General features: G+C 33.0%; 1 protein-coding gene across 2 annotated transcripts; it reads left to right on the top strand.

Moving 5' to 3' along the window:
- Window positions 1-2,298: 2,298 nt before the first annotated feature.
- On the top strand, window positions 2,299-8,393 carry LOC143044532 (serine/arginine-rich splicing factor 2-like). 2 transcript variants are annotated; one of them, XR_012968702.1, is made up of 4 exons: window positions 2,299-2,599; window positions 4,038-4,304; window positions 5,963-6,309; window positions 6,727-8,393. XR_012968702.1 is itself a non-coding variant. In XM_076216590.1 (3 exons), exons 1-3 carry the CDS (start codon window positions 2,418-2,420, stop codon window positions 6,824-6,826), a joined length of 549 nt encoding a protein of 182 aa, XP_076072705.1. In that variant the 5' UTR covers window positions 2,299-2,417; the 3' UTR covers window positions 6,827-8,393. The 2 variants fall into 2 exon arrangements, 1 of the variants encoding a protein (XP_076072705.1); XM_076216590.1 differs by lacking the exon at window positions 5,963-6,309.
- The last annotated feature ends 18,291 nt before the right edge of the window (window positions 8,394-26,684 follow it).

Genomic DNA, 26,684 nt, shown 5'->3' with positions numbered 1-26,684 from the left:
CCCGAGGTCCTGAATTTAAAGAACTTTAAATCCCGACATCCCGAAATTCGAAAAAAGAATTCCCTGATCCCGAAAGGAGTCAATCCCAAAAACAGAAACAGAACAGAAAGGAACTGGTTTTGCATGAGCTGCCAAACCAAGAACTTATCAGTCAAGTTTTTGAATTGATTTAAAAGATGCATGATTGCTTATATACGTAGCTCATCTGGCAGCTCATTACAAAGCTTAGCACTCGCATACTTAAAAGATTTAGGTCGTATGCAGATGTTCCTACATGTGTTAGGTCGGTCGTATTCTGGTATCTGAAAGAGTAAGTGTTTTCCTTTAAGTGTATTAAATCATGGAGATAAACAGGGAAATCTGTATTAATAATTTTGAAAACGTCAATATCCAATGATCGCATTCTTCTTATTTCTAAAGATGGTAAATGTGTAATGGTAGTCACTTTGTTTACTTGTCAATACTATTTTACAGGGGCGTAGCTGCCGTTAGGGAAGAGATCCGTTTGCGCCAAAAATGCGTCCTTTTACGTCACCACTTTTTCTCTCCAATGCTACGTTTGTGCCACCTGTTTCAAAATTACATGGTTTCATTTGCGCCAAAAATAAAATATACGATTGCGCCAATTAGAAGAAATATGCATATGACTTCCCTCCTCCTTTATTCGGACTTGGAACCGGTAGTTTAAACGGGAAATGTTGCTGCCTGGGTACTTCCCAATTTAAATCTCTTTTGGCATACCTTGTATTAAATATTCAACAAAGCAAGAAGTTTTCTTCTTTCTCTGTTCATGGACTGTCTTATTCATTTTATGTCATTTGTCTCCAGATACTCATCTTCGTGGTGAAATATCTACGAACGTATGATACGTTTTAAGCCAAAAATAAGAATAAATATTAATCATTAATATTTATGATAAATATGTGTACAGGTAAATTGGCGCAAATGAGTTCCGAATATTGGCGCAATTGATACATTTGGAAAACAAAAGTTGGCGCAAATGATACCCACGAAAAACAGTAATTGTCGCAAAAGGACTGCTGCCGCCGTTAGGCACTTTAGGCACGTGTCTACACACCCTTAGTGAATCAATGGAGTTTTTGAACTGTATGTCATTATATTGCACCTTATATAGAAACTATTTCAAACTAGAACTTTTGTAATGAGCTGCCAGATGAGCTACGTATATAAGCAATCATGCATCTTTTAGATCATTTCACTTCTATCAGCAAAATACTTGAATACTCAACTTAGATAAATGATTTTTTTTAATTAGTTGGTGATGGCCCAAGTTCAATCCAATGCCTAGTGTAGAGAAAATGCCACGCTTTTTGCACGTTAAGAAACTTGCAACAACTCTTTGAGGGGTTTGTAGGTGGTCTACTGAACGGTAAATTTCCAATCATGAAACCCTCTGATTTAATTATGAGGGGGAAATTGGTTAATGTTGATATTACTTATAATTATAGTTCCGTAACTCTTTCTCCCGTGTCGGGCACGTGCAAATTTGGCCCGCTTGGGAATATGTAACTTGTATTCAACCATAACGTATGTCTTTTAAAATAAACATCTAGTTTATAATTACGTAGTTTTACGTAGTTTGTCCAATATCCCAGAACTTGGGTAGACAACGGGAAAACGAAGCCAGTCAGTTGAAACTTCCACTCCCGTTACACCATGTTTAAGTTTTATTTCATTACCTTCTTATTTAAATTTTAGGTTTTTGTCTTTAGTTTTTTTACCTTCAGCTATTCACGGATTGAAACTGATTTTTCTGGATTAGGTTTCATTTTATTAATTAAGAACCAATTTATCAAAATTTGGCTTTCATCTTCTAGTCTTAGAGTATTAATCTCGTATTAATTAATTGATCTAAATCTTTAACTGCGTATGAAAGGATATAACTGTTGTCATCTGCATAATTATACGGATAGATATAGGAAGATGTGGTATGAGTACCAATGAGACAACTCTCCGTTCAAAAAACAATTTATAAAAGTAAACCATTATAGTTCAAGGAACGGCCTCTTGGCTCACACCGGACACTGCACAAGCTATAATAATGGAGCGTTCACTCTATTGTCTAAAAAAAAAGTCCATCATGACTGTGTCAAAGACTCTTTAGCTTGTAGGTCAACAAAGCATGTGAAGATTTTTTTATCGCCTTGTTGAATATATACTTTTCAGTGAAAACTCTCAAAACTAAATGATGATCAAGAAAATAAAAGGAGTGGGGCGAGTTAGCATGGTTGGTGAAAATGTGGGCCGATTTTGTGTGAGTTCCATGCAAGCGTTGAACTGACAAAGAATTTCAAGAACGAGGCTGGATAAATTTTGACGAGAAAGAACATGCAAGAAACAAAATAGGATCAATTTAATATAATTTACATACATAAGTCGAAACTCAAGCGACAAAAATGAGTTACTCTCGTCCTCCACCCAACACAGAACGTATGTCATCTCTTAAAGTTGACAATCTCACGTTCAGAACAACACCAGAAGATCTTAGACGCGCCTTTGAGAAGTACGGCGAGGTTGGAGACATTTATATTCCCAGAGATCGTTTCACTAGGAAAAGCAGAGGTTTTGCATTTGTCAGGTTGGTTTATTTTACTTGTCCAGGTAACTTGTCAATAGTTATCGTGGCATCAATCACTTATACATTAAATGATATTAGCTAAACATGCTACAGATGGCCGTAAACAGGTAACCAGTGATTTGGAAGGACTTGCGCCTATAGCGCATATTGACCAGAAATGGTGCATAGAGTGACAAATGTAAACGCCCACATGGTGCACGATATTTTTCACTTCGTTTCGAAACGTTAAGATATCCTCGCGTACCGCCATGTGTGTATACACAACTGTATAATGTTCCTCCAATGATAGGAGCACCTAAATATTTTTGGGACGTCTCAGGTGTTTTCCTATGGTAACAATAGAACCATGCCGTTTAACTGAGTGAATACCCCAAAAACGTAATTAAACATCATTCATGATTTATTTTTTATAAACAACTTTAACTTTGTGAAATTTGGCTAGTACAGACAAGATTTATCTCTAATTATAATCTTTTAAGTTAGTTTAGCTTGCTATTATTTGATTGAAAAAACCCTAAGCCTTTTTATGAATATAGTCTCCATAAAGGGCACTTAACTGTCTTTGTCATTTTTTGGTCTTTGGCTTGTTTTGACATTTTGTTAACATGACTTCAGCAAATTGTTGTTTTGTTCTATCAGTTAATTATACTCTCTACTGTTATTCTTGTCATCGGGATGAAGTAATAATAATCTTGATAATACAAGAAGTGCAGAGGAAATTCCAGAAATGTCCTCCGATACGGAACATCTTGAATAAGTATGGCATCGATGAAGACCCAAATTTAATGTACCGAAAAAACCCATGAACATGAACAAGGCAATAGTATCAGTTTAAACATTGTAAATAAAGGTTATATCTTTAATATTGCCCAGTTTGGAAGAAGTTATTGTATATTCATTGAAATTGAAATTACAAAATCACAGGAACAATATCCATGATATTATTTAAAATCATAAAGTTAAGTACAATGTAGCATTATATGATTATAAACGTAATTTGTTTACCCAATCCCGATCCTGCCAAGCCTGTAAAGAAAGCTTGAATATTATCGGATGATCCCGCAAGCCAGAAAATCAGAAATGAATACAATGATATTTAACTTAGTTTTTACAATAAAATTTTAAGAGTAGGACCATTTTGGTAGGGTATTCAGGATTGGGGAAACAAACAATATTTTATTTTAGGCCTTAACAACACATACTAATATACTTAATAGCCTAGTTCAGTGGCGGATGCAGGAATTTTCGAAAGGGGGGGTGCTAGCCCAGGGCAAAGGGGGGGTGCAGGGGTGCAAAACATATGTCCCGATTCAAATGCATTGATCGGCCAAAATAAAGGGGGGTGCGCACCCCCGGAACCCCCCCTCTGGATCCGCCACTGTAGTTACATTTTGTAATACAAATAAAAATGGGTGTGATTAAATTTTATATTTCTCAGGTACTATGACAAAAGGGATGCAGAAGACGCACTTGATTCAATGGACAGAGCAATGTTAGATGGCAGGGAACTCCGTGTACAGATGGCAAGATATGGACGACCTTCAAATGACCGTAGAGGTGGAAGAAGGGGAGGTGGAAGTTATGGCGGAGGTGGTGGCAGGGATGGAGATCGAGGCAGAGACAGAGATGGAGGAGGAGGTCGATATGGAGGTGGTGACCGTGGTGGTAGCAGTAGGGACAGGGATAGTAGGCGGAGATCTAACAGGTAAACTCAATAAACAGTTATTCTGCAGTTACATGTACCAAGATAAGAATAGGAAATCCGTAATAGCTGTAAATTTGTTGTAGCCTGCAATCCTGGTTCATAATTTTATAGTAGATCATGAACGGTTATGATTACAATAAATGCATGGTAACATGGAGAGAGAAAATTTAGTCATCTGACATATCATAGTATGCTTTCAGCATGTTCAGTATAATTTTTAATTCATGCAAATTGTTACCATTAAAGCAGGAATGAAATTGAACAACTTGTAAGCACAGTCTTAAAACTAAATAATTGAAATATGCCAAATGATAAATTAGGTTTGTAACACTAACAAGTTATCCTTTTGGTGCGCAGAAACTATTTTGCCTATTTTTTCACAACTTATCCATTTCTTCAGCTATGTTATTTTTTTTCGACAGTGTTTCATGTTGGAACCTGTCTGTGTCATATAATTTCTGTTGACATGAAACTTCTTAATGTACATTCACCAAAGACATAAAAACTCATCTAAAGAACTCAAACACAATTTTATTTTCATAATAAAAAGAATACTTTAAACTGAGCTGCTTTATTATATATACTTTACCTTGCTTTAGAGGCAGTGTATGATCATCATGATCATGGATACCAGGCTACATATATATTCTTTTTTTGTAGAAGTAGCTTAAAAAACATTACCGTGGATTCATCATATTCATAATAATTCGTGGGATGCCAATTTCATTGATTTTACAGTTACAGAATGTTCAACAAAGTAAAAATTTTGTTTAGACCTGTATGCAAACCTTAGTAAAACCACAAAATCAAATATCTTAAAAAATACAAAGTTTATTCATTCGTGGGATGCCAATTTTCATTGATTTTACTGTTACAGGATGTTCAACAAAGTAAAAATTTTGTTAAGACCTGTATCATGTGTATGCAAACCTTCGTAAAACCACAAAATCAAATATCTTCGAAAAATACAAAGTTTCTTGAATCCACAAAAATCGAAACTTTCGAAAAATAATGAATCCACAGTATTGTATAATGTTTCAGTTTTGCTTTTCATTTTATGTACAATAACATTTATGTATCTAAAAAGAATGATTTCTTTGTTATCAAGTTATTGTTGATATTGTACATCTATCATGATCAGTTTTCTCTACTAGTTACTTAATTTATATTGGATACAGTCACAGGAAGACATTGTAATATTACCGGAACCGCTGTTCTTGGCAGACATTGCAATTCAATTTTTTACATATGCAGATTTGTCTTTTGTACCGTGTTGTTGATTGCCAGTACATGTGTATATATACATGATATAGATGTGTACCATGATTCTTTGAAGTATACATATTTATCCAAGGAATTCTATTTTTCTTAAATCCATGAGAATTGGTATTCATGAAAATATATTTAAATCCATAATAGTGAAATTGAAATTATATTATCATTTATTATGACAACTAAATATTCTATTTCATTTGCATTTTTCGTGTATGGATATATATATAAAGCTGCAAATACAATAGACAGCTGTTCAATTAAAGCGGACAATCAAATATGTTAAACCTATTTAAGGCTAGTGAACTCTATATATGACTATAGTGTATATTTAATATCCAATCTCTTCGTAGCAACTAAAAGTTTTACTTTCTTTTTGGACCCAGGGAAAGGGACCTGATCATATGAGTTTAAAAGGATCATAGATTCCTGTACTAGATAATGAAATCCTGGGGTAACATGCACAGTGCAGTCTACAAGCTCAGGCTGTTGCAGTAGAATGCATATTGTGCAGTTAAGTTACACGAGCATCTGCTGCATGTGAAAGGCAAGGCAATCTTGCAGTCTAGTAACACGAGAACGTCGAGGTGTTATAGCTTGAATTGTAAAAGAGTAGCTGTTCCCAGATTTTTAGAGTCGAGGTTGTAAAATTAAGGAACCCGGTGTAGATTGTGGCAGGGAAATAATGGCCGACAAATTTAGTTTTAGAACAAGAGTTTATTAGGGGTAAGAGGTAAGATTGGAACAAAACTGTTAAATGAAAGCTCAAAAAGGTTACTGCTACCTATTAAATTATGAATTATGATAAATGTTCATTCCCAAACAATGTTTGTGTTTAACACATGTAATAAATTGTTTATCATATTTATATATATATATACAATGTATATGTGTATCGTATAACAATTTAGTATATCAGATAACTTGTTATTAAACTTAATTCTTTTTGTTTCTTTTTATTTATTTATTTCAAATCAAATCAAGAATGGTTAAATCCACACCACTTATCAGAAAAAAACGAAAAAAACAATTGTTATAAATTCAAGATTTTTTTTCACACTAATCTGATTTTATTTTCTTTAAATTTCACAGGAAAAAATTCAGACATTTAACAAAAAATTAATATACATATTTTTTTTTTTATCAACAGGTCCAGATCTAGAAGTAGGAGTAGATCTCGATCAAGGAGTCGATCTGACAGTTCCAGAAGTCGTAGTAAGAGTAGGTCTCGCTCTAGGTCAAGGTCATAAACCAAATGACAAATAAGAACATTTCATAGCTTTGTGTTTCATGATCATGTATAAATATGGCTTTGTAGGAGCAGACATGTTAGCAAGGGGGTTGGGGTTAAATCGTTGGCAATTTAAATTTTGTTTTGGATGGATAAGGACAAGGGGTGGGGACAATGATGATTTCCCAAATACAATTTGGCTTTAATTAAGTATAAAATATTTTTTAGGGAATTTTAAGATTCTGTACTTTACCTTCAAGAATATTCTCAGTTGCCGTCATTCATTTTTGAATTAATCCTGACAAGTTGGATAAGCTTGTTTCTTGTTTGTCTGCTCCGGTTTTATTTTTATTGCATATTTCCATTACACCGTTGTGCTAGAAAATAAACATTGAAGTAAGATGTATTCTTTCACTCTTATAAACAAACTTTGATTTGATTTTAATTTTTCAACTGATATTCATTTTAATGGAATTCATTTTATATAAATCATGTAAATGATATAATTTAAACATGTTCATGTTGTGTTGTTTTATAATTCATGATTTTAAGAATTCCACAAAAAGAACAATTTGTCAAGACAGCACCAAAAATAGTTTTCCCATATCCACAAATGTTGGTACCGATAAAATGTAAATAATTTAATTCCCAGTTATATATTTTTTCCATTATATGTACCTGGTCAAAAAATAAATAATTGTTATCTAAATTGTTTTTTAAAACCATTACATATTTTATCAAAATTTTCTTTATATAGAGTTTGAAATGGCCATTTTTCAAAGAAGTAGTCTAGTATTTTCATAATTTTGAACCTTTTTGCTTTAATAATCTGAATCATTTTGAAAGTCAGTTTAGTCATTTATGGGGCTTTTTATTATAATCTGTTTTTTGTAGAAAAGGTTTGACTGTTTCATGTTTTAGACAAGTAGATAATTTGTCATTCATGCAGCATATGTTTTGATATCGATTTTCTTCATTAACATGATTAAAAAACTAACAACATTTTTTAATCATTTTTTTTTAATTCACTTTAGCTACATGTAAACATCTGCTGTCTGTCATTCATGATTGTCCGAAATCATTTAAAAAACTTGCATAATATTCATCGGTCAGGACCATTTTCTTTCAAAGAATTTTCAACATGACATTTTTTTTTCTCGTAAGTTAAATCAATGTATTTGTCAATAGAGAATACATTGCTTAATTTTTGGTCAGAATGGTGAAACACATAATGATAACAAAATTGATTTCCAACTGTTAGTCCATTGTTTATCTAGGCCTAACTATACTTTTTTGCTTTAACCAGATCAACCTTAATTTTTAGTGCCTACCCTAAAGACGTTCTTTTATGATTTTTGAAAAAAAAAAGTACGAAAGTCTGACCGATTACCCTATTTAAAAAAAAAATGAAATGACCTAGTGTCCAGCTGTGTGTAGCTTTTTGATGCCATTTGTTGATACATTAGATTTGAAATGATATTGGCAATCGTAGCATGTCATCAAATTGTATGTTGTAATAAAAGACCGGTGTCAACATTATAATGAATGTGTTGTATTCTGTGTAATAAAATTTTGATCCTTTTTAATCACGTTGTTTTGATATTGAAATATTTATTTATTCAAACTTAACCCATCTCATACTTCCATATCATTTTATATTTGGTGATCTGCTCTTTGGTCGGGTTATTGTCTCTTTCACATATTGCCTAATTTTATGTTATAGTTATTGACCAAGCAAGTCGGTATATGTCATTTAATCTGCACAGCACGAGATGACCCAATAACCCGAACGAGGAAATGACCCAATAACCCGAACGACGTAGGAGTTTGGGTTATTGGGTCATCTCGTGCTGTGCAGATTAAATTGCATAAACCGATTTGATTGGCCAATAACTGTTTTAACACATGACTCAATCAATCAAATTCAAAGTGAACGTTTTAGAAATGTGGACGTTATTCTGCAATCCACGGGTCCTAGGAAAGTTTCATGTAGGGTAAAGAAAGGGGGAAATACGACTTTGGTAAGTTTTAAATTAATCTTTTTTTTATATTTAGACTCATTCTAAAATAACGATTCAATGGTATATGTTTTTTAATCGTTTCCGTTAATTTATTCCCAATTTTTATTTAATTGGTGACGATTAAGACTTTGATAAATTGTGTACTTTCAAATCGGTGTATGAAAAAAAACATAACTGCAAGGGTTATTGAGTTTAGATAAGATTAATTGCTTTTGAATTTCTTTCCCTCAATGATATGCTTAAAAGAACCGAGGAAGATGTTGTATTACTTAAATTTAAAATTTAAAATTTAAAATACGTTTCTCTTTCAAAACCTTTTACTCCCCGCAACCCTCCCCCCAATTTCTTTTAATCTACTGTATTACTTATTAAGGCACGTCCATCTAAATGAAGTCTGATTGATCTCCAGCTAATCACCCTGTTTTAAAACAAACTTAAATATGGTCCTCATTAAATCCGATCCAAAAATAGCCTCTTTATAGGAATGATTATTTAAAAAGTCGTTATAAATTCCATTGAGTCTGAACCTAATCCAAATCAGATTTCTTTTATTCAGATAATCTTAGATACATTTCTTTTTTGGCAGAAATTACCAAAAATTGTTAAACTATCTTTCTAACTTTAAAACACTGATTTAGATTTACGTTGAACACAAAATATAATAAAATAGTTTATGTCCCAGCTTAGATAAAAAAAAAAATAAAGGAATGAGAAACCTATCTTTTTACCTATTTTGAAACTACGATGTTTGTAAGAAGTTCAACTTTGTCATATTTTCACGCGGATTCGGGGGTGGGGGCGAACGGGTCGTTTACCCTTGGACTGGACAAAGTATCGTGTTTTAGCTTAAAATCGTCAATATTGTCTATAGTCTCGCTACACTCAGTGATATTTTTTTTTTTATTTGATAGAATAACGCCCCTTTCAAAATCCAGGAACTGCCCCTAAAGGTAAAAATAGATTTGAACTGTGCAGTAAATCTGAGGTAGTTAATGCACACCTTTGCTGTGCATTATCCAGATTATAGCACAGTAAGAACAAAGAGATTTTACTCTTGCCATGTGTTAAATTAAAAAAATTCAAGTTAGAGGAAAAACAAAACTGGTACAATATAAACATGATAAATGGAAAAACAATTTTTCATAATCAACCAACAAACCAATACAATCAGTAAAATAAATATGCAAAACCAATCAATCAGCTATAAATTATAATGGTAAAATAACTATTGTAGATTCATTAATATTTGTTGGGTTGTAATTTTCGTGGGAACAGTGGAACCTCGAATTTAAATGTTCAAAGAATTACAAATTTTCTAAAATGCCAAAACCATGAATTTGAATATCCAGGAATAAGCAGGTTTTCTTTAAGCCACAAACATTGGAACCCATGAAAAATAAATAAATACACAGTATGCAAAGTAGACAAACGTAATAGTAAAAAGCTTTCCATGTTGGAACAACAATGCAAAGTCAATCGACAAACAGGTCCAATAGTACATGTTAAAGTCAGCATAACCAACCAACAAACCAGTAGGAGTAAAATGATGGCCAACAAACAGGCACAGTGGCACAATGATTGCTAAATCAACTAACAAAGCGGTATAATGTTAAAAAATTATTGCAAGATCTTTCAATGAGCCAATAGAATGGTTAAATGACAGTAAATTCAACCAACAAAGCAGTGGTAGAATAACACAAAAATCAACCAACAAAGCAATACAATGGTAAAATGACAGCAATTTCAGCCAACAAAACCGGTACAATGATCAAATGAAATCAACCAACAATCCTTTTTTAATGGTGAAAATGATGGCAAGTTCAACTAACAAACCAATACAAATGACTGAAAATCAACAAATAAACCTGTAAAAGTTAAAATGACAGAATAATCAACTAACAAACTGGTGCAGTGGTAAAATGACAGCAAGATCATACCAACAAACCGGTACAATGATAAATGACAGCAAGATCAATCAGGAAACCAATACAATGGAAAAATGTCTGCAATATCTCTTGACAAACGGGTACAATGGTGAAATGTCTGTAATATCATTGACAAACCGGTACAATGGTAAAATGTCTGCAATATCTCTTGACAAACCGGTACAATGGTAAAATGTCTGCAACATCTCTTGACAAACCGGTACAATGGTAAAATGTCTGCAATATCACTTGACAGACCGGTACAATGGTTAAACGTCTGCAATATCACTTGACAAACCGGTACAATGGTTAAATGTCTGCAATATCACTTGACAAACTGGTACAATGGTAAAATGTCTGCAATATCACTTGTCAACCCGGTACAATGTTAAAATGTCTGTAATATCACTTGACAAACCGGTACAATGGTAAAACGTCTGCAAGATCACTTGACAAACCGGTACAATGGTAAAACGTCTGCAATATCACTAGACAAACCGGTACAATGTTAAAATATCTGTACTATCACTTGACAAACCGGTACAATGGTAAAACGTCTGCAAGATCACTTGACAAACAAGTGCAATGGTAAAACGTCTGCAATATCACTTGATAGAACTTGCAATGGCAAAATGTTTGTTATATCAACAACAAAAAAAACAGGAAGGTAAAATGACAAAAACGGGATGATCAACCAACAGAACACATCGTGAAAATCCCAAAACTCGGAGGCCCCTAAACTAAAATGTGAAATAGCTCAGTAAAATTTGACGTCACATTAAATTCAAAACATATGAATAAACTAAATTTAAAGGGGCTCGCGGGTCGAAATCGATTTTTATACGACCGCAAAAATTTTAATTTTTTGGTCGTATATTGCTATCACGTTGGCGTCGTCGTCGTCGTCCGAATACTTTTAGTTTTCGCACTCTAACTTTAGTAAAAGTGAATAGAAATCAATGAAATTTTAACACAAGGTTTATGACCACAAAAGGAAGGTTGGGATTGATTTTGGGAGTTTTGGTCCCAACATTTAAGGAATTAGGGGCCAAAAAGGGCCCAAATAAGCATTTTCTTGGTTTTCGCACTATAACTTTAGTTTAAGTGAATAGAAATCTATGAAATTTTGACACAAGGTTTATGACCACAAAAGGACGGTTGGGATTGATTTTTGGAGTTTTGGTTCCAACAGTTTAGGAATTAAGGGCCAAAAAAGGGCCCAAATAAGCATTATTCTTGGTTTTCGCACAATAACTTTAGTATAAGTAAATAGAAATCAATGAAATTTAAACACAAGGTTTATGACCACAAAAGGAAGGTTGGGATTGATTTTTGGAGTTGAGGTCACAACAGTTTATGAATAAGGGGCCCAAAGGGTCCAAAATTGAACTTTGTGTGATTTCATCAAAAATTGAATAATTGGGGTTCTTTGATATGCCGAATCTAACTATGTATGTAGATTCTTAATTTTTGGTCCCGTTTTAAAATTGGTCTACATTAAGGTCCAAAGGGTCCAAAATTAAACTTAGTTTGATTTTAACAAAAATTGAATCCTTGGGGTTCTTTGATATGCTGAATTTAAAAATGTACTTAGATTTTTAATTATTTGCCTAGTTTTCAAGTAGGTCCAAATGGGGGTCCAAAATTAAACTTGTTTGATTTCATCAAAAATTGAATAAATGGGTTCTTTGATATGCCAAATCTAACTGTGTATGTAGATTCTTAATTTTTGGTCCAGTTTTCAAATTGGTCTACATTAAGGTCCAAAGGGTCCAAAATTAAACTAAGTTTGATTTTAACAAAAATTAAATTCTTGGGCTTATTTGATATGCTTTATCTAAACAAGTACTTTGATTTTTGATTATGGGCCCAGTTTTCAAGTTGGTCCAAATCAGGATTCCATATCAAGTATTGTGCAATAGCAAGAAATTTTCAATTGCACAGTATTGCACAATAGCAAGAAATATCTAATTGCACAATATTGTGCAATAGCAATTAATTTTCAATTGGAGTTATCTTTCTTTGTATAGAATAGTAGTTGATAATATATGTTGGAAATTTGCCAGACATGACTATGATGTCATTTTCTATTTTTATTTGCCAATAACTTTATGTAAATAACTTCATTGGAAATTTGCCAATATAAAATGTTGCTGATGAAGCTTTTTTTCCTTATCTTATCTAAAATGTTTTTAGATAATGTATGTTGGACATTTGCCAGACATGACTATGATGTCATTTTCTATTTTTATTTGCCAATAACTTTATGTAAATAACTCATTGGAAATTTGCCAATATAAAATGTTGCTGATGAAGTTTTTTTTATTGTTTTATACAATAAACAATGTATATTCACTTTTACTACCAACCAATCTTTACCATTCAGTGATAACAAGCACTTTATTTTACATTTTAATATTTTATGATGTATTTAAAAGAGTAGTTATTGTTGCAAACTCCATTAGAAATTTGAATTGATATCAGTTTTGGAAAAAGGGAAACAGGGATGTGAAAAAAAAGGGGGGGTTAAATTTTTCTCATTTCAGATTTCATAAATAAAAAGAAAATTTCTTCAAACATTTTTTTGAGAGGATTATTATTCAACAGCATAGTGAATTGCTCAAAGGCAAAAAAAAAAACTTTTAAGTTCATTAGACCACATTCATTCTGTGTCAGAAACCTATGCTGTGTCAACTATTTAATTTTAGATTTAAAAAGTTTGAAGAAGAAATCTTTAATTGATTTGTAAAATCTTGACATTTGTTTTGTGTAAAAAAAAAAACCATGTAATGTCAAAAATTTGATCACAATCCAAATTCAGAGCTGTATCACGCTTGAATGTTTTGTCCATACTTGCCCCAACTGTTCAGGGTTCGACCTCTGCGGTCGTATAAAGCTGCGCCCTGCGGAGCACCTGGTTTTAGTTTTATATAGGATATCGCTATATTTTTCTATAAAGGAACTTTATATTATACTTAATTAGAAAAATAAAATAAAAATGGGGTCACCGTTCATTTACGCTAACAATCTGCCTTAGAAAGAAGAATCCATTTTTGTAAAGGTACCTTTTTTTCTGTTGAACTAATAGGAAAAATAGAGGTTATATCGAAATATAAAAAGAACTTAATTACAGAAATCTATGGAACTCCGTAACTGCCTTATGGTACTATATTCTTAATCATGATGAGGTTTTTCTTTATTATGATGAGGTTTTTCTCTATTATGATGAGGTTTTTCTCTATTATGATGAGCTTTTTCTTTATTATGATGAGCTTTTTCTTTATTATGATGAGCTTTTTCTCTATTATGATGAGCTTTTTCCCTATTATGATGAGAAAGGAAGGAAATCATGGGAAATTAAGAGAATCATGGGAAATTAAGAAAAATAAGATCAAACAAAAAGAAAAATGGCGGAACCAGAAATGTTGAAAGTTTTTCTGAAAGTTGGCTTGATCCATGTACAGGAAATGTTTGATAAAGAAAAAATAACACCAAATTTTGTCAGCATGCTTTCAAACATGCACTGGGATATCTAGGAGTTACCATTCTACCATTCTATGATGACACTGCGAATGGAATAAATCAAGTATGGAAACATGAAACCTGTGAAAACTTATAGTTTGGATGGCCATCCAAAATACTATATATATTTGTCGTTAAAAATGTACTAGAATCGTTGTTGGATTGTGACTTCAAGATATCGGACATTGGGAATTTCTAACAACTGTCAGAGAGAACAATATATTGATGGATGTCTCATTTTGGACTACAGAAAAGAGATTTTTCTGACATTGAATATGACAACTTCCTCTCTGGAGTAGTTTTTTTTTGTATAGGTTCTATCAGCAGGGGCGGATCCAGAAATTTTCATAAGTGGGTCCCACTGATTGCCTAAAAAGGGGCCCGCTCCGGTCATGCTTCAGTGATTCCCTATATAACCAACCAATTTTTTTCCAGAAAAGGGGGGTTGGGCCCCCTGGCCCCTCTCTAAATCTGCCTCTGGTCAGATAAGGGACTTGAAAATGTATCTGTGACGGATTTCATGTTGACAAAACATGGTGACGGCAGTATGATTTACAGGCCAAACACGCACAATCAGAGAATAGAGAGATTATGGAGGGACGTTTACGAGGGTGTTTTGAGCTATTTCTACTACTTATTCTATCCTTTGGAAGACCAGGGGATTTCCGATCCACTAAATGATTTGCATCTAATAGCCCTGCACTACATTTACATGGATGAAATTAACATAAGACTTGATACTTGGACTCAAGCCTGGGCAAGCCATATAATAAGAACAACAAAATCCTATCAAGTCAATATTTGGATAGCCGGTTAAATACAGAATCCAGTTGGTAACAACTCAGTGAACGAGATTTAGGTGATAATGGATTAGAAGGAAACATTGATGCGGCTAATCTTATGGACGATGGAAGGCCAAGTTTTGAGCCAACGGACATTGCAATTTTATTAATGACCAACGAATAATGAGAGCAGATTTCAATAGGACAGGTATCAACTTTGGCATTGATGACTTTGTGAATTGTGTCGAAATCCTTTCTGTACAAGCCTGATTGAACTTTCAGTATTTTTTGGCGTACAATAACAATGTTATAAATGAGCATTGTCTACTTCTTGGCCTGTCCCCCCCCCCCCCCCCCCCCCCCCCCCAGTTTTAGTCTTGTTTTTGTTATATCCATCATAGAACTCATCTGGTACACCTATATAAAAAGAAAATGTTGTATGATTGCCAATGAGACAACTCTCCACAAGAGACCAAATGACACAGAAATTAACAACTATAGGTCACATTACGGTCTTCAACAATAAGCAAATCCAATACCGCATAGTCCGCTATAAAAGGCCCCGAAATGACAATAAAAACAATTCAGACGAGAAAACTAACGGCCTAATTTATGTACAAATAATGAAAGAAAAAAAAACAAAAACAAATATGTCACACATAAACAAACGACAACAACTGAATTACCGGCTCCTGATTTGAGACAGACACATACATACATAATGTGGCGCTGTTAAATAAAGGCAACAGTAGTATACCGCTGTTCAAAACTCATAAATCTATGGACAAAAAACAAAATCGGGGTAACAAACTAAAACTAAGGGAAACGCATTAAATATTAGAGGAGAACAACGACACAACATTAAAATGTAACACACACAGCAACATGTTAGCGGGATCCCAACCCTTCTCCTAACCTGGGACAGTGGTAAAAGACGGAGAAAAACCTGGCCTTGTGCTATGCTAAGATACAGGAGTCGACCTATCGCAGATCCATGAATGTGTATATGATTGTATATAAAAATAATATTTAGTTTGCTTTAAATTTTACTGATAACAAAATCAATATCAATACCAATAAAACAATATGCAATGATCTAATTACAGTGCTGGTAACCTTTTAGAATGAATTTATTTAAATGATTGACAAGTTTATCAGGATCGTTTCAAAATTTCCAGGCACGATAAACAACATTGCTGTAAAAATGAGGATGTATCCCGTTTGAAATAAGTTTTAAGGTACAACTAAACTTTAAAACCTAATCTTTATATCTATATATGAAAGAAGTAAGTAAAGGTTTTAAGTATTTGTGGTAACGAAATTCCTAACTTATGCATAGTCTTGAGGAGCATAGTTGGTGGCAGAAGTGAGAAGCAGTGTCATCATATACGCTGGAATAGTAACTCCTAGACATTCCAGTTCATGTTTTCAAAGCATGCTGACAATATTGGGTGTTATCAGTTCTTTATAAAACATTTCCCCGGACATGGAGCAAGCCAACATTCCGAAGAACTTTCAACATTTCTGATTCTGCCATTTTTCTTTTTGTTTGATCTTAATTCTCTTATTTTCCCATGATTTCCTTCTAACAGTTCTTCATAATAGAGAAAAACCTCATCATTATAGAGAAATGTCATCACAATCCAACAACGATTCTAGTACATTTTTAACGACAAATATATATAGTATTTTGGATGGCCATCCAAACTATTTTCACAGGTTTCATGTTTCCATACTTGATTTATTCCATTCGCAGTGTCATCATAGAATGGTAGAATGGTAACTCCTAGATATCCCAGTGCATGTTTGAAAGCATGCTGACAAAATTTGGTGTTATTTTTTTCTTTATCAAACATTTCCTGTACATGGATCAAGCCAACTTTCAGAAAAACTTTCAACATTTCTGGTTCCGCCATTTTTCTTTTTGTTTGATCTTATTTTTCTTAATTTCCCATGATTCTCTTAATTTCCCATGATTTCCTTCTAACAGCTCGTCATAATAGAGAAAAAACTCATCATAATAGAGAAAAAGCTCATCATAATAAAGAAAAAGCTCATCATAATAAAGAAAAAGCTCATTATAATAAGGAAAAAGCTCATTATAATAAGGAAAAAGCTCTTCATAATAAAGAAAGACCTCATCATAATAAAGAAAAACCTCATCATAATAAAGAAAAATCTCATCATGATAAAGAATTTAGTACCATAAGGCAGTTACGGCGTTCCATAGAAATCGCTCAAATTTTACAATAGTTTAGTTTAAGTACAGCTTAATTGAAAATAATAATATAAAATATAGGCCACCGATGAGTTAAAAAAGATATTTCAATTCTAATGCCAAAAAATGGCATTTTTGTACCAAAGGAAGATAATTTAGAGCGTTTTCAATGATAACTACATTTTAAAATACATCTGGGGCCAACACGAATTGATTTTTTTGGAATTATTTTTGTACCATATATATGATAAAGTAACTACTTAAGGTAATTAATTAAATTTGTATTGAAAAATAAATGTTTATTTTTTTCTGAAATTTTTATACCCTCGAGCCTCCTTTAAAAATACAATACAACACCAACAACAGCACAGGCGCAAAAATGCGGCAGGGTTAAACATGTTTCGTAAACTCACCTTTATTTTACATCTAGCCAATGTAGAAAAAAAAAACACACAGCAATACGCACAGTAAATGAATTCCGAGTCTGATGTCAGAAGTGGCAACACAAGAAACAAAAGACAAAATGACAATGATACAGGCGGAAACCCAGTTGAAATAGAACAAAAGAATCGAGGCTCTTTGTTAGAGAAGGCGATAAATGCTTACTGTAATGTTTACTATAGTAAAACAAAATTTAAAAGTTAATAGAAACAACCAAAACGACAATTTTCTTCTCAATTACGGAGTGTTTTATTTTAAAAACACCATTTGCATAAGTTTTCAATTTATCTATTACATAGTAATGCAGAACAACTAGATATCAAGTCAACGACATGGGTATCTATCAAGTTGGATGTAGAAAAAGCATAACCTCCGATTTAAAAAAAAAAAAACAACATATCAATCAATTAGTTCATTAATTTTCGTGTCTGTCCTTCCATTATGTGACTCAAGGAAAAAAAGAAAACCGAGTGCATCTGTTTATGTTAGGCAGCAACCATTTGATTTTCTGGGGGGGCTATGGTTTTTTTTGGAAAAAAAAGTTTGTTTCCAGTTTTTGGAGAAAAAAATAATTTGTTTTGAATTCTGAAAAAAAAAATTGTTTGTTACACCCTCAGCTGCCACTATATGTAATGCTAAAATTGAAAGAAAAAAATTGTTTTCCATTTATCGCGAAAAAAATAGATTGTTTTTCGCCGCAGGCGAAAGAAAAAGTTTGTACAGAAAAAAAAACCATAGCCCCCCCCCCCCCCCCCCCCCCCCAGAAAATCAAATGGTTGCTGCCTTAGGGCGTGTTTGAGGTGTATAATTTGTCTTCAAAACGTACAAAGCAAAAGTATTTGATATATCACCTCGCTTCAGATTCTGTCATTTTTATATATCAAAGCTACACTACCTATCTAATGAATCACAAAAACAGAGTAGGTGTGTTCGAATAGCTATTTTTTACTTAAAGTACTTGACGACAGTATTTTTATGTTGGATGATGAAAATGCATATCTTAGAAAAAAATAAATTTGCGTGTGATAACTAGGGTTTATAATCTTCAACCATTGAAAATTTTTAGTCTGCCCTTCCACGAAATATTTAATTAGAATGTTTTTAAATGTTTAAGAATTTTCGAAAATTCCACCTGACAACCGATTAGACAATACTAGTTTTAAGGGCATACGATACAGAAGAGATCCCTCGTTGATTTTTTCTTAAAATTTTGATAGAAGGTCAATTTCAATGTGTACTTTTCAATTATGCAAAGAAAAAAGTACCTTCATGACTTACTTTTTGAGATAATTTGGTTCGAAATTTGCATATTTGGAAGAAAATCCCTGAAATTTCACAAATAAGGACTTTTAAAGAAAGTAACAATACTTTTGAACGAAAAGTCATAACTTAATCGGGTTTTTTGTAAAATGTTCCCTTGATCCATGACATCAACATGCTGAAACAAGTTTAAGGTTAGATCAAATCATCATTTTCCGGATTTAGATTGCTATATCCGAAATAAAGAAATTGACCATATAATATGGTCATAATTTTTGTTTCTTTTCGAAAGTGCAGAAAAAATTTGATCGTTGATTTTTTCCTGAAATTTTAGCGGAGTGTTCTAAAATAGTATTTTTGTTTCTTTTCGGAAGTGCAGAAAAAATTTGATCGTTGATTTTTTCCTGAAATTTTAGCGGAGTGTTCTAAAAACAGTACTTGATTGATTGCAAAAGAAAAAAATTGGGGTCCATGTGGCTTGTTTTTTCAATAAAAGCCATATACCTTAATTTTTACGACGTCTGTCAATACGGCGCTTAATTACGTTGTATTAAGTTTTGATCGCAACAACGTGTAATCATTCCCGCCGTACACGAGTACGCTGTCAAGTATATGCAGGTGTTTTTCAAAGCGTTGATACTTATCATAAAAATTTATAAGATGGTTACTCATAAAATGGCAAACCATTTGTGCTAAACATTTACGAAACGAAATTTGGACAGGAACCTTTTCATAATAAAAAAAAGGATTTAAAAAAAGATTCAGCAGATTACTTTGTCAGATGTACGGCAAAAAAGAAAAATCTTATAGAAGTATACAGGTGCAGCTCCGTCCAACATTAGTTCTAAATTGATTTATGTACTGTAAGAGGATAGACGACATTATTTCAAAGGCCCTGACATGACAAAATGTGAACCAACTATAAATTATGTGAGGTGATACCATAAATTGACAACAGTACAACCTTCAACAATGACAAAACCGATACCGTATCGTCAACTTTAATAGGCCAGACGTACTGATGTTTTTTTCTTTCAAAAGATAATCATTTTTCAAATTTAAATTATAAGGAGTACTTCTTGTTTTATAATAAGAGCTGTCTCGTGCAATTAAATTCATGGCATTATTGCCTCAATCGACCGAAGATGAAGTTGTAATATAACATTTCATAGGAAGTACAGTAGCCGGTATTAGAGAATAATTTTAAACGATGTCTTTATCAAAAGATAAGTTACATTACCTTTTATACAGCGTATGTGTATGAATATTGGCGTACTTGTTTGTCTAGAAGTAGAGCTATACTGAAAACACTTTTTTCTTCTGTCCGATCGTATAAGTTTGTTACTTTTCTCAGAAACAACCCTACTGCATGACTTCATATTTGCTCATCAGCTTGACAGCGACGAGTTTTAACGTGTGTACACTTTTTGATTTGTCTGTCTGCAGTTAGTGTACATTTGCCGATACTTCAATTTTTATCTCTCACTACATTAAAGTACAATAGGGATATGCTTATACAAATAAGACGAGGTATGATAACCAATGTGGCAAATCTCAACCAGAGACCAAATGACATAAAAGTAAACGACTATAGGACATCGGACGGTCTTCAACAATCAATAAAAAACAACTCAAACGGGAAAATTATGGCCTGATTTAAGTACAAAACAATGAACGAAATACAATTATGATATACAATAACAAACGACACCATTGAATAACAAGCTCTTTTAGCAGCATGTGAAAGGGCGTTTTCTTGTTTTGATCTATTACATCCAGTTTCATATACAAAAAAACCCAACCAATTAAACAAACTAATGTGTGACAATTCTGCATCTATTGGTTATACTTTGCTTATATTCAAACCCAAAACGACACCAATATATTTTTTTGAAATCTTTTTAACAGACTTTTATTGACTGTTTTTCTACATACACATACAATATTTTATATTTTTAAAATATCAATTAAATTCGGCATTTTTTTATGTACCAATTTTAAGCCCAGATCAGGATGAGACACTCTCATTATTTATTATTTTATTTATGAATAGGGGTGTTATACGACCTTGTCTACCTATGTGGATCGCGCACATGCAGTCGGTTTTGTTGTTTTATTGATAGTCTGTTAAATTTGGCCGTACAATGACAATTCTCTGGAAAATTTGCAGTCTGCCAAATGCTATTCAAGAAAAAGAAAATAAAGACACAAACTAAACTATTTTGATTCTGATTTTTTTCAATTCAAGATAGTATTATTGACTTCGAATTCATTATCAATAAATGAAAATAACTGTTCTCGTCATGAAAAATATTGCACAGCTGTACAGGGAATTTCGCTAAATTGACTTTTAATTAGTTTATCATGCTCAAAACGTAAAAAAAGGTAAATCCTCATTAGGGGCAACCTCTCCTATTTATATTTGGCCCTCAATGAAGATTTGATTACCCTTTTTGTGTTTTGATCATTAATTACTTAACAGTCGATAGAGAGAATCTAAACAGACAAAATGATCAGCTATACAACATCAGAAAAAAGAGAATTGTGATCATGAATTCTTGCTTCGCCTTTAATATTGGAGAGTGTCTTTTGTTGGATTTCTATAAGTATATAAGATGTCAAACACATGGTGAATGGATTGATTTTTATCACTGTTTATTTGTCTTCTAACAGTGTTCATCTGAACCTCGACATCATTTTCAAGTTTCTTAGGTCAAAATATAGTTTTAGTTTGCATATATAAGTCTATTTCTAACACTATTAGCAATAAGGTCAATAGTATTATTAAAAAGTATATGATTACGTTGATGAAAAACGGGATTATCATTTTCATATTTATTAGGTCAAAGTATAGTTTGAGTACATATTTAAAGGTTCTTTTCTGAGATACTAAAGTCTATTAGCAATTATTTACAGTATACTGTAGTACATTGATTGTAATGTGTACATCACGGGCAGATCCAGGGATTTAAAAAAAAAAGGAGGGGGGGTTCCAGCCGGCCCATTCAAATGCATTGATCGTCCAAAAACAAGGTGACATACCGCCACTGTACATGATGGTTCATTATTCCAGAAATCTCGTGTCCCGTGCAGGCTTGCGTCTATATTAAATCTTGTTTGAATAGTATACCATAGAATACAGTGAAAAACCGTATCTTGAAACTCGGTTATCTAAACCTTGCTAAATCAGGGACGGTGAAGGTTTAATTGTTATATTTGCATAAATACTTTCCACTATCAACACAAAATAAACAAATAATTATCTATTTGTAAGTTATTATATTTTCATATTATATTATTAATCTATCCTATATCGTTGCACGAATGGTTATGTAACTATTTTTTATGGAACGCCGTAGCTGCCTTATGTGTACTTGTTTTTAGATACGCTTATACTTTTCAATATATGCACATAGTTTTTCTATATATGCACATACTTTTTCTCTATATGCACATAGTTTACTTTATATGCACATAGTTTACTTTATATGCACATAGTTTTTCTATATATGCACATAGTTTTTCTATATATGCACATAGTTTTACTATATATGCACATACTTTTTCTCTATACGCACATAGTTTACTTTATATGCACATAGTTTTTCTCTATATGCACATCTGTTACTTATTCGTTTTTAATGCGCGGAGTATACGGTTGCACTTTGAATTAAATCGTTTTTCAATTGTGTTCATGTCTCTGGTGGTAACAATGTGTTCTTACAGATGAAATGACCCTATAAGCGCGATTGCAACCGTTCCAGTGCTCGGTTAATACCCTGTTACTTATTCACTTATAATACGTTTGTTGTACGTTGCACCTTTTAAAAAAAAAATTCAATTGTGCCCATGTCTCTTGGTGTAACAATGTGTTCTTAGAGATGAAATGACCCTATTAGCGCGCATGTACCCGTTCCAGCGCTCGGTAATTAACCTGTTACCTATTCGTTACCTATTCACTGATAATGCGTTTGTTGTACGTTGCACCTTTTAGAAAAGGATTTTCAATTGTGTCCGTGTCTTTGATGGTAACAATGTGTTTTAAAAAATGAAATAACCCTATTAGCGCGCATGTACCCGTTCCAGCGCTCGGTTAATACCCTGTTACCTATTCACTTATAATACGTTTGTTGTACGTAGAACCTTTTAGAAAAGGATTTCCAATTAAGTTCATATCTCTGGTGGTAATAATGTTTTCTAAGAGATGAAATGACCCTATTAGCGCGCATGCACCAGTTCCAGCGCTCTGTTAATACCCTGTTACCTATTCACTTTTAATACGTTTGTTGTACGTTGCACATTTTAGAAAAGGATTTTCAATTGTGTTAATGTCTCTGTTGGTAACAATGTGTTCTTAAAGATGAAATGACCCTATTATTGCGCACGCACCCGTTCCAGACCTCGGTTAATACCTGTTACTTATTCACTTATAATACGTTTGTTGTACGTTGCACCTTTTAAAATAGGTTTTTGAATTGTGTCCGTGTCTCTTGTGGTAACAATGTGTTCTTAGAGATGAAATGACCCTATTAGCGCACATGCACCTGTTCCAGCACTCGGTTAATACCCTGTTACCTTTTCATTACCTATTCTTTACCTATTCACATATAATACGTTTGTTGTACGCTGCACCTTTTAGAAAAGGATTTTCAATTTTGTCCATGTCTCTTGTGGTAACAATGTGTTCTCAGAGATGAAATTACCCTATTAGCACGCATGTACCCGTTCCAGCGTTCGGTAAATAACCTGTTACCTGTTATATAAAATTAAAGTATTTACATGTTTCTGCTTTTGCACATATTTTCGTTGGAGAACCCTGACAAATATGGTTGAAAATCAAATATGATGAATAAAAGATAAAAATTTGCTCTTCTTAATGAACATTTATCATTGTCATAGAAAATTGTAGATTAAAGCAATGTCCCTATTTTTTGGTGGCAGCTTTGTGACAAGTACAGCTTTCTCTTAAATGTTAAATTTACTATTCTAATAAATTCAAACTCTGAATTTTTACACTGCCATTACACATGGAATATTTAAACAAAATCATCCAAAACGTACAAACAAAAATAAGTCTAAACATACTACACTACACATAAAAAGTATTACAAACGTATTATAAGCGAATAAGTAACGAATAGGTAACAGGGTATTAACCGAGCGCTGGAACGGGTACATACGCAGTAATAGGGTTATTTCATCTCTAAGAACACATTGTTACCACCTGAGACATGGACATAATTGAAAATCCTTTTCTAAAAGGTGCAATGTACAACAAACGTATTATAAGTGAATAGGTAACGAATAGGTAACAAATAGGTAACAGGGTATTAACCGAGCGCTGGAACGGGTACATACGCGCTAATAGGGTCATTCAATCTCTAAGATCACATTGTTACCACCAGATACATGAACAGTTACACAATTGAAAATCCTTTTCTAAAAGGTGCAACGTACAACAAACGTATTATAAGTGAATAGGTAACGAATCGATAACAGGGTGTCAACCGAGTACTGGAACGGGTACATGCGCGCTAATAGGGTCATTTCATCTCTAAGAACACACATTTATTTCCACCAGAGACACGGACACAATTGAAAATCCTTTTCTAAAAGGTGCAACGTACAACAAACGTACTATAAGTGAATAGGTAACGTATAAGTAACGAATAGGTAACAGGGTGTCAACCGAGCGCTGGAACGGGTTTATACGCGTTAATGGGGTTATTTCATCTTTAAGAACACATTGTTACCACCAGAAACATGAACACAATTGAAAATCCTTTTCTAAAAGGTGCAACGTACAACAAACGTATTATAAGCGAATAAGTATCAGATAGGTAACAGGGTATTAGCCGAGCGCTGGAAACGGGTACATACGCGCTAATAGGGTTATTTCCTCTTTAAGAACACATTGTTTATACCATCAGAGACATGAACACAATTGAAAATCCTTTCCTAACAGGTGAAACGTATAAAAAAATGTATTATACGCGAATAATTAACGAATAGGTAACAGGTTATTAGCCGAGCGCTGGAACGGGTACATGCGCGCTAATAGGGTCATTTCATCTCTAAGAACACATTGTTACACCAAGAGACATGGGCACAATTGATTTTTTTTTAAAAGGTGCAACGTACAACAAACGTATAATAAGTGAATAAGTAACAGGGTATTAACCGAGCACTGGAACGGTTGCAATCGCGCTTATAGGGTCATTTCATCTGTAAGAACACATTGTTACCACCAGAGACATGAACACAATTGAAAAACGATTTAATTCAAAGTGCAACCGTATACTCCGCGCATCAAAAACGAATAAGTAACAGATGTGCATATAGAGAAAAACTATGTGCATATAAAGTAAACTATGTGCATATAGAGAACAAGTATGTGCGTATAGAGAAAAAGTATGTGCATATATAGTAAAACTATGTGCATATATAGAAAAACTATGTGCATATATAGAAAAACTATGTGCATATAAAGTAAACTATGTGCATATAAAGTAAACTATGTGCATATAGAGAAAAAGTATGTGCATATATAGAAAAACTATGTGCATATATTGAAAAGTATAAGCGTATATAAAAACAAGTACACATAAGGCAGCTACGGCGTTCCATAATTTTTCGTCGATGATTTGTTGATTTGTAGATAGAAAATAATTTATAATAGACAAATAGATAGTGCAAATTAACAGCATATCATTCGCTACAATTATCCAAAGCTCGGAACGGCTGTTGTGCTCAATATTGTTGTCACAAGTTCTCTTTGTTAAGAAATTGAATAGACGAGTCACTGACTTTTATGAAGATCTCAAAGATGTTATGTCTATACATACATTATATATATTAGTATCAATCTAAAAGAAGAGAACGAAATATATATAAGATAAAAAGATAAAGAATCATACTATACAAGAAAATATTACTATAGAACTGTGTTCGGGAGACATAAAAAAATCAATGAAAGATAAAAAAAAAAAAAAAAAAAAAAAAAAAAACTTAATTCAAATAGTTTGGGGTGGTGGATCACAGCAAGTTTTGTATATTTGACATCGATTTTATATATATCCTTATTGGTCAATCATTTTTTCCCAAATTAAGTTAAGAGGGGGTAAAAAAAAAGGGGGGGGGGTCAGTGAAAAACTATATGAATTGAGTTTTTTTTTATCCTAAATTGAACTTTTGATGTCGTCCCTTAACTCATCATATAATATATAGTAATTGAAAATGGAAATTGGTCCTAGTTTGTTTCAGTACAATCACTTTTGTGGCAGCGTGCATAGAATTCAACCCGCGGCAAAGAAATCATATAATTAGGTATTTAGTTTAAACATTTTTTTTATTTTTCAAAAGTGCACGAATTACACTTATATAATAAAATACTGGGATTCGGAAACAAGAAAAACTTATATAAATCCGTCTCCCTTTAAAAAAAATGACAAAATATGTTTTTGATGTAGTCGATTCGAATCCAGCTAGCGAATCTGATTGAAATGGTTGTATGCATGCATGATCTGTATTTTAAACATCATTATACTTTCAAAATTCCGAAACGCAATTTCGTCGACCTCATTGAATCCGCATTAAATTAATCAGACATATTAGAACAATCCAATTGTACGAGTTTGTTATCTATCTATATCTATATTTATGTTTTTATCGGGTTATACGACCGTCGGAAGTCTTCGGAGATCATCAT

Source organism: Mytilus galloprovincialis, chromosome 9 (genome assembly GCF_965363235.1).
Source record: "Mytilus galloprovincialis chromosome 9, xbMytGall1.hap1.1, whole genome shotgun sequence".
Lineage (NCBI taxonomy): Eukaryota > Metazoa > Mollusca > Bivalvia > Mytilida > Mytilidae > Mytilus > Mytilus galloprovincialis.
This window is presented reverse-complemented; position numbering and strand designations above follow the sequence as displayed.

Coding starts and splice junctions, on each gene's coding strand:
- LOC143044532 (XM_076216590.1), top strand. CDS start 2,418: ATGAGTTACTCTCGTCCTCCACCCAACACAGAACGTATGTCATCTCTT. Junction 2,600..4,037: donor AGAGGTTTTGCATTTGTCAG/GTTGGTTTATTT, acceptor TATATTTCTCAG/GTACTATGACAAAAGGGATG. Junction 4,305..6,726: donor AGTAGGCGGAGATCTAACAG/GTAAACTCAATA, acceptor TTTTATCAACAG/GTCCAGATCTAGAAGTAGGA.